Below are 9,393 nucleotides of genomic sequence, written 5' to 3' on the forward strand. Positions count from 1 at the left end.
TCGACTGGGAGGAAGGTTTCAGAAATCAAAGATACAATGAAGATAAATTTTATTTATTTAAATCGTGCAAACAACACAGCTTAAATATTTACAAACTGCAATGTTTAAATTGCGAGTTGGAGCAGAGACCGCACTGGACACAGAGCGACACGTTGAGGAATAAAATCTTTCTTTGACCTTGAACAATAAATACATTATAGAAAGCAGCAGCAACAACACAGGACGGCACCGGAGAGAGTCACATCGTAATCGGCCAAATGCTGGGCAATTCTGGGAGCTTGTGTTTCACTCTGGGGTTGGAGTGAGTGGGGAAGAGGAGATTAAAGCCCCGATATTCACTGTTACTCCACTCTCACTCCCTGAACATCAACCCAATGCTGGGGAACCCGTGAGCTCCAGGGCAGCAGACACCACAAACCACCGGGAGAAGGAGACTGAATACCGGAGAGAAACGGCAGGTTGGTGAGTGTCTGACCACAGCGGGACCTCGGGCACTGACCCCGGTCAGAGCGACACCCAGCGGGACCCTGGTCAAAGAGACCCCGGTCAGAGAGACACCCAGCGGGACCTCGGGCACCGACCCCGGTCAGAGAGACACCCAGCGGGACCTCGGGCACCGACCCCGGTCAGAGAGACACCCAGCGGGACCTCGGGCACCGACCCCGGTCAGAGAGACACCCAGCGGGACCTCGGGCACCGACCCCGGTCAGAGAGACACCCAGCGGAACCCCAGTCAAAGAGACCCCGGTCAGAGAGACACCCAGCGGGACCTCGGGCACCGACCCCGGTCAGAGAGACACCCAGCGGGACCCCGGGCACCGACCCCGGTCAGAGAGACACCCAGCGGGACCCCGGGCATCGACCCCGGTCAGAGAGACACCCAGCGGGACCCCGGTCAGAGAGACACCCAGCGGGACCCCGGTCAGAGAGACACCCAGCGGGACCCCGGTCAGAGAGACACCCAGCGGGACCCCGGTCAGAGAGACACCCAGCGGGACCCCGGTCAGAGAGACCCCGGTCAGAGAGACACCCAGTGGGACCCCGGTCAGAGAGACACCCAGCGGGACCCCGGTCAGAGAGACACCCAGCGGGACCCCGGTCAGAGAGACACCGGTCAGAGAGACACCCAGTGGGACCCCGGTCAGAGAGACACCCAGCGGGTCTCCGGTCACCGACCCTGGTCAGAGAGACACCCAGCGGGTCTCCAGTCAGAGAGACACCCAGCGGGACCCCGGGCATCGACCCCGGTCAGAGAGACACCCAGCGGGACCCCGGTCAGAGAGACACCCAGTGGGACCCCAGTCAGAGAGACACCCAGCGGGTCTCCGGTCAGAGAGACACCCAGCGGGACCCCGGTCAGAGAGACACCCAGTGGGACTCCAGTCAGAGAGACAACCAGCGGGACCTCGGGCACCGACCCCGGTCAGAGAGACACCCAGCGAGACCCCGGTCAAAGAGACCCTGGTCAGAGAGACACCCAGCGGGACCTCGAGCACCGACCCCGGTCAGAGAGACACCCAGCGGGACCTCGAGCACCGACACCGATCAGAGAGACACCCAGCGGGACCCCGGTCACCGAGACACCCAGCGGGACCCCGGGCATCGACCCCGGTCAGAGAGACACCCAGCGGGACCCCGGTCAGAGAGACACCCAGTGGGACTCCAGTCAGAGAGACAACCAGCGGGACCTCGGGCACCGACCCCGGTCAGAGAGACACCCAGCGAGACCCCCGGTCAAAGAGACCCTGGTCAGAGAGACACCCAGCGGGACCTCGAGCACCGACCCCGGTCAGAGAGACACCCAGCGGGACCTCGAGCACCGACCCCGGTCAGAGAGACACCCAGCGGGACCCCAGTCAGAGAGACAACCAGTGGGACCTCGGGCACCGACCCCGGTCAGAGAGACACCCAGCGGGACCCCGGTCAGCTGCCCGGGGAGGGGGCGGAGTGCCTGGTGTCTCACCCAGGGGAGCGGGAATGTGAGCAATCCGAATGGAATCGCGGTAAATAGATTGGAAGATTAATACAGCTTTATAAAACTGGTAAAATGCTGCATGAGGGGTACATTAGCGCAAATGTATTGTGAGCTCTGCCCACAGACAGACAGGGAGCAGTGGGCAGGGGGCAGCGGGACCCGCTGTAACAATGGATCAGTCCCTGAGCTCCAGAGAGCCACTCCGGGTCCCGACTGCACCGCTGCTGATTGGCTGCACTCTCGGAGGGGGTGTGGCCCAGACCCTCCCCCTCGGAGCAACAGCCAATCACACCGCAGGACGCCCGCGGTGCAGAAGCCCCGCCCTCACAGCTGAGCAAGGGAATGCAGAGCAAAGGTGAAAATTATAAAGCTTCATTTAGCGATATTCACTAGAGGAAGATGATGATTTTTGAAATGTTTGGGGTCACCACTGGAATGCGATGGTGAACAAACTGCAGACAGAGCTCATCAGTAGTCAGGTGAAACCATTGGAGACCAGGAACAAAACGAGGAAAGGAATTTTAACAGGAAGGAGAGCAGGAATCAGGAACCGGGACAGCAGGAATCAGGAACCGGGGAAGCAGGAACCAGGGGTGATGTTTTCTGATCGCTATAGATGAAGAGGGATGGTGTAAGTGGACGGGTTCCTGCCCCGATCCCTGGCCAGTACCTGCAGCACCAACTCTTGCTCTGGATGACGGAGAACACTGGTGCAATCCCAAACCTGTGATCCAGTTCCAGAGCCATGGCAGCCCTGCTGATTCTTGTTTCTCTGCATTGCTAATGTTCGCCCCTCCTCCCCTCTCCTGCAGGCTCCGACTCCTTACTGGGGATGATGTGGTCTCTTGTACATCGGGGAGACCGAACACAGGTTGGGTGATAGGTTTGTGGAACACCTCCATTCAGTCCTCAACCGTGACCCCGAGCTTCCAGTTGCTTGTCATTTTAATTTTCCGTCCCACTCCCACTCTGTCCTTAGCCTCCTACGTTCCAATGAAGCTCAACGGAAACTCAAGAAACTCTCTTCGATGAGGCACTTTACAGCCTTCTGGACTTAACACTGAGTTTAACAATTTCAGATCATAACCACTGCTCACATTTTCTCGGACAGCAGCTGTTGGTAATGATTCTGCTTTAGTCATTCTCAGCTCCTCTAGACCTCTGGGCCCATCTTTCGTTTCTTTCTTGTCCCATTACCACCCCCCTTTTGCCTCGCACCCTTTAGTCATTTAATCTCTCCTGCCTTCCACTCCATCACAGTCCTTCCTCTTTGTTGATTTCTCCCCTCCCCCTTTCCCTGCATCTGTACTTGCTTAAAAACTGTTAAATCAGTAACATAGTCACTTTCTGACAAAGGGTCATCGACTTGAAACGTTAACTCTGTTTCTCTCTCCACAGATGCTGCCTGACCTGCTGAGTATTTCCAACATTGTGTTAGATTTCACAGTCCCATGGGCGCTGCTTGCCCTCCGGGGCCTCACCAAGGCATTCAATCATAGGGAGCAGCACAGCCGATTCTTCCCGTCCTCACTCCGTGTCCAGACATTCGCTCTCCCAGCAGCAGTCAGTGTATGGCGATCAGGTGCAGGAACCTGGGTCACATGGAGAATTGTGTTCCGTGAACTCACCCACACCCAGGGATCCAACCTGGTATGTACAGTTCAGCCAGTCGCTAAATGAACTCTCTGGGTGATCGGTGCAGCACTATTTAACCCTTTCACAACAGCAGGGTTGGTGCGAGGAGCCTTCTGACGATGGGGTGGAGTTGGAGTGGTTTTGAGTACAGAATGGCGAAGGCGGAGGCCAGACTCAGAGCCCTGCTACAGATATCGACCTCTACCCCCCACCATGCAGTTTGTTCCTTCATCACTTCCAGATACTTCAAGCATAACAGATGGCACAGTGCTTCAGAGTGTTCTCAAACACATCGAGGTGGCTGGTGAACTCGCAGGCTGTGATTGGTGGTGGAGGGTCAGAGACTTCCCCATCTCTCAGCCGGGGGGAACTGGTCCACCTCAGCCTGCTCCGAGCAGCACTGGTGGTCCCATTGTAAACGTCAACTTGTACCTCAGTCTGACCTTCTCCTACAGACACAAAGACAAAGACCCAAGGAGAAAATGCACCCACACAAGGCCGAGGAGAAACTGCACCCGCACAAGGCCCGAGGAGAAACTGCACCCGCACAAGGCCCGAGGAGAAACTGCACCCGCACAAGGCCCGAGGAGAAACCGCACCCGCACAAGGCCCGAGGAGAAACTGCACCCGCACAAGGCCCGAGGAGAAACCGCACCCGCACAAGGCCCGAGGGAGAAACCGCACCCGCACAAGGCCCGAGGAGAAACCGCACCCGCACAAGGCCCGAGGAGAAACTGCACCCGCACAAGGCCCGAGGAGAAACCGCACCCGCACAAGGCCAGAGGAGAAACTGCACCCGCACAAGGCCCGAGGAGAAACTGCCCCGCACAAGGCCCGCCGCCTTTCTCAAGTAGCGCAAACTATAACTGGTGTTATAACCAGCCAAAGGAGAGGGGGGAGTAAAGAGAGAGGGATAAAGAGAGAGGGATAGAGAGAGAGGGATAAAGAGGGGGGAGTAAAGTGGGGGATGGGGTGAGCGGGGGATCGGGGGATGGGGGGGGAGCGGGGGATGGGGGGGAAGCGGGGGATGGGGGGGAGCGGGGGATGGGGGGAGCGGGGGGATGGGGGGAGCGGGGGATGGGGGGAGCGGGGGATGGGGGGGAGCGGGGATGGGGGGAGCGGGGGATGGGTGGGGAGCGGGGGGGGGGGGAGACGGGGGGGGGGAAGCGGGGGGACGGGGGGGGGAGCGGGGGACGGGGGGGAGCGGGGGACGGGGGGGGAGCGGGGGACGGGGGGGGGGGAGCGGGAGCGGGGGACGGGGGGGGGGGAGCGGGGGGAGCGGGGGGGGGAGCGGGGGACGGGGGGGAGCGGGGGACGGGGGGGGGGGGAGCGGGGGACGGGGGGGGGGGGGAGCGGGGGACGGGGGGGGGAGCGGGGGGAGGGAGCGGGGGACGGGGGGGGAGCGGGGGACGGGGGGGAGCGGGGGACGGGGGGGAGCGGGGGACGGGGGGGACGGGGGGAGCGGGGGACGGGGGGGAGCGGGGGACGGGGGAGCGGGGGACGGGGGGAGCGGGGGACGGGGGGAGCGGGGGACGGGGGGGAGCGGGGGGGACGGGGGGAGCGGGGGACGGGGGGGAGCGGGGGACGGGGGGAGGGGGGGGAGCGGGGGACGGGGGGGGAGCGGGGGGGAGCGGGGGACGGGGGGGAGCGGGGGGACGGGGGGGGAGCGGGGGACGGGGGGGGAGCGGGGGACGGGGGGGGAGCGGGGGACGGGGGGGGGAGGGGGGGGGGAAGCGGGGGACGGGGGGGGAGCGGGGGACAAGCGGGGGACGGGGGGGAGCGGGGGACGGGGGGGAGCGGGGGACGGGGGGGGGAGCGGGGACGGGGGGGAGCGGGGGACGGGGGGGGAGCGGGGGGGGGAGCGGGGGGACGGGGGGGGGGAGCGGGGGACGGGGGGGGGAGCGGGGGGACGGGGTGGGGGGAGCGGGGGACGGGGGGGGGGGAGCGGGGGACCGGGGGGGGAGAGCGGGGGGGGGGACGGGGGGGGAGCGGGGGACGGGGGGGGAGCGGGGGGACGGGGGGGAGCGGGGGACGGGGGGGGAGCGGGGGACGGGGGGGGGAGCGGGGGGACGGGGGGTGGAGCGGGGGACGGGGGGGAGCGGGGGACGGGGGGGGGAGCGGGGGACGGGGGGGAGCGGGGGGGGGAGCGGGGGGACGGGGGGGAGCGGGGGACGGGGGGACGGGGAGCGGGGGACGGGGTGGGAGCGGGGGGACGGGGGGGGAGCGGGGGACGGGGGGGGGAGCGGGGGGACGGGGGGGGGGAGCGGGGGACGGGGGGGGAGCGGGGGGGGAGCGGGGGGACGGGGGAGGGGGAGCGGGGGACGGGGGGGGAGCGGGGACGGGGGGGGGGAGCGGGGGACGGGGGGGGGGGGGGAGAGCGGGGGGACGGGCGGGGGAGCGGGTGACGGGGGGGAGCGGGGGGACGGGGAGCGGGGGACGGGGAGCGGGGGACGGGGGGAGCGGGGGACGGGGGGGGGAGCGGGGGACGGGGGGGAGCGGGGGACGAGCGGGGGACGGGGGACGGGGGGGGGAGCGGGGACGGGGGGGGGGAGCGGGGGACGGGGGGGGGAGCGGGGGACGGGGGGGAGCGGGGGACGGGGGGGAGCGGGGGACGGGGGGGAGCGGGGGACGGGGGGAGCGGGGGACGGGGGGGGAGCGGGGGACGGGGGGGAGCGGGGGACGGGGGGGAGCGGGGGACGGGGGGGAGCGGGGGACGGGGGGGGGAAGCAGGGGACGGGGGGAGCAGGGGACGGGGGGAGCAGGGGACGGGGGGAGCAGGGGACGGGGGGAGCAGGGGACGGGGGGAGCAGGGGACGGGGGGAGCAGGGGACGGGGGGAGCAGGGGACGGGGGGGAGCAGGGGACGGGGGGAGCAGGGGACGGGGGGAGCAGGGGACGGGGGGGAGCAGGGGACGGGGGGAGCAGGGGACGGGGGGAGCAGGGGACGGGGGGAGCAGGGGACGGGGGGAGCAGGGGACGGGGGGAGCAGGGGACGGGGGGGAGCAGGGGACGGGGGGAGCAGGGGACGGGGGGAGCAGGGGACGGGGGGAGCAGGGGACGGGGGGAGCAGGGGACGGGGGGAGCAGGGGACGGGGGGAGCAGGGGACGGGGGGAGAATACGTGGTTGATAAAAAGCATTGGCGAAGTGAGAAAGTAGAGGGAAAAGGAGAGAAAGGTGGGAGGGAGCACGTTGTGGAAGGGAGGGTACCAAGTGCTCACATAAACACGGGCGCACGCAAACACAAGCACACATGCGCAACCAAGCGCGTACACAAATACGCGCAACCAAGCACGCCGCAAACGCACACACACACACGCGCCCACAACCAAGCTTGCACACAAACGCGCATGCATACATGTACACAAGCACACACGCACAAAAAGAAACACACATCAACAGACACGTTGATTTGACGCCATGCCTTACCTTCAAAGGGTTTGCCAGTAACATGACCTGGGTGATGGCGGCTGGAGGTAGGACGGGATTGAACGGAGCCAGCTCAGTCCCAGACGGAGGCTGTAACTTCACTTTCATTGTCTGAGGATGAAGAGACAGTCAGTGCTCATTGTGGATCCCTGTTCAATCTCTGGGGCTGCTGCCTATCCTCCGCTAAATGTGGGCCCCACAGGGAGAAGCGGGGAGCCTCAGGTGCCCGTCTGAGGTTTAAACCCCGGATTCCCACCTATTAATTCCCACACATCCCAACTTACTGATACTAACCGATCTCGGTGCTGATTTAGGAATTATTCAAACCTCCCGGCCTTCAAGTTCCAACATGTCAAACCAGTGTATCAGAAATACTGTATAGGACTGGGATCAAGAGTCAAAGGAGCGCGCAGGACACAATGACATTTCCATCTCTTACTCACTTGAAGTCTGTGTGTTTTCATTTTGAGTTACATAGAATTACATCGAGTGTACAGCACAGAAACAGGCCATTCGGCCCACCTGGTCCGTGCCGGTGTTTATGCTCCACACGAGCCTCCTCCCACCCTCTTCATCTCACCCCATCACCATATCCTTCTATTCCTTTCTCCCTTGTGTGTGAATCTAGCTTCCCCTGAAAAGCATCTATTTTAGTTGCCTGAACCACTTCCCTGTGGTAGCGAGTTCCGCATTCTCACCGCTCTCTGGGTAAAGAGGTTTCTCCTGAATCCCCCATTGGATTTATTAGTGACTCTCTTATATTCATGGCCCCTAGTTCTGGTCTCCCCACAAGTGGAAACATCTTCTCTACGTCTACCCTCTCAAACCCTTCATAGTCTAAAAGACCTCAATCAGGTCACCTCTTTTCTAGAGAAGAGTCCCAGCCTGTTCAATCTTGCCTGCTAGGTATAACCGCTCATCATCCCCACCCCTCACAGACAGGGGGGGGGGGGGGGGGGGGGGGGGGAGAGAGAGACAGGCGGGGGGGGAGAGGGAGGAGAGAGACAGGCGGGGGGGGAGAGAGAGACAGGCGGGGGGGGAGAGGGAGAGGAGACAGGCGGGGGGGAGAGAGAGACAGGCGGTGGGGGAGAGAGAGAGACAGGCGGGGGGGAGAGAGAGACAGGCGGGGGGGAGAGAGAGACAGGCGGGGGGGAGAGAGAGACAGGCGGGGGGGAGAGAGAGAGACAGGCGGGGGGGGAGAGAGAGACAGGCGGGGGGGAGAGGAGACAGGCGGGGGGAGAGAGAGACAGGCGGGGGGGAGAGAGAGACAGGCGGGGGGGAGAGAGAGACAGGCGGGGGGAGAGAGAGACAGGCGGGGGGGAGAGAGAGACAGGCGGGGGGGAGAGAGAGACAGGCGGGGGGAGAGAGAGACAGGCGGGGGGAGAGAGAGACAGGCGGGGGGGAGAGAGAGACAGGCGGGGGGGAGAGAGAGACAGGCGGGGGGGAGAGAGAGACAGGCGGGGGGGAGAGAGAGACAGGCGGGGGGGAGAGAGAGACAGGCGGGGGGGAGAGAGAGACAGGCGGGGGGGAGAGAGAGACAGGCGGGGGGGGAGAGAGAGACAGGCGGGGGGGGAGAGAGAGACAGGCGGGGGGGAGAGAGAGACAGGCGGGGGGGAGAGAGAGACAGGCGGGGGGGAGAGAGAGGACAGGCGGGGGGGAGAGAGAGACAGGCGGGGGGAGAGAGAGACAGGCGGGGGGGAGAGAGAGACAGGCGGGGGGGGAGAGAGAGACAGGCGGGGGGAGAGAGAGACAGGCGGGGGGAGAGGCGGAGAGAGAGACAGGCGGGGGGGGAGAGAGAGACAGGCGGGGGGGAGAGAGAGACAGGCGGGGGGAGAGAGAGACAGGCGGGGGGGAGAGAGAGACAGGCGGGGGGAGAGAGAGACAGGCGGGGGGGGAGAGAGAGACAGGCGGGGGGGGAGAGAGAGACAGGCGGGGGGGAGAGAGAGACAGGCGGGGGGGAGAGAGAGACAGGCGGGGGGGAGAGAGAGACAGGCGGGGGGGAGAGAGAGACAGGCGGGGGGGAGAGAGAGACAGGCGGGGGGGAGAGAGAGACAGGCGGGGGGGAGAGAGAGACAGGCGGGGGGAGAGAGAGACAGGCGGGGGGAGAGAGAGACAGGCGGGGGGGAGAGAGAGACAGGCGGGGGGAGAGAGAGACAGGCGGGGGGAGAGAGAGACAGGCGGGGGGGAGAGAGAGACAGGCGGGGGGGAGAGAGAGACAGGCGGGGGGGAGAGAGAGACAGGCGGGGGGGAGAGAGAGACAGAGGCGGGGGGGGAGAGAGAGACAGGCGGGGGGGAGAGAGAGACAGGCGGGGGGGAGAGAGAGACAGGCGGGGGGGAGATCGACGAGAGACAGGCGG

At 65.3% G+C, this 9,393-nt stretch overlaps 2 protein-coding genes across 2 annotated transcripts in view; both read right to left on the reverse strand.

Moving 5' to 3' along the window:
• Nucleotides 1–9,393, reverse strand: part of mrps7 (mitochondrial ribosomal protein S7) — a 1,172,241-nt gene that overhangs the window by 1,070,990 nt on the left and 91,858 nt on the right. The window lies entirely within an intron of this gene.
• gga3b (golgi associated, gamma adaptin ear containing, ARF binding protein 3b) overlaps nucleotides 33–9,393 on the reverse strand; it is a 65,182-nt gene continuing 55,821 nt past the window's right edge. The window contains 3 exon segments of the mRNA XM_085963215.1: nucleotides 33–4,016; nucleotides 4,018–4,059; nucleotides 7,037–7,147. Coding sequence (XP_085819341.1) covers nucleotides 3,948–4,016; nucleotides 4,018–4,059; nucleotides 7,037–7,147 — 222 coding nt within the window. The 3' untranslated portion in view covers nucleotides 33–3,947.

Source organism: Somniosus microcephalus, chromosome 21, assembly GCF_052327205.1.
Source record: "Somniosus microcephalus isolate GS21.2 chromosome 21, FLI_Smic_1.0, whole genome shotgun sequence".
In the NCBI taxonomy this organism is placed as follows: domain Eukaryota; kingdom Metazoa; phylum Chordata; class Chondrichthyes; order Squaliformes; family Somniosidae; genus Somniosus; species Somniosus microcephalus.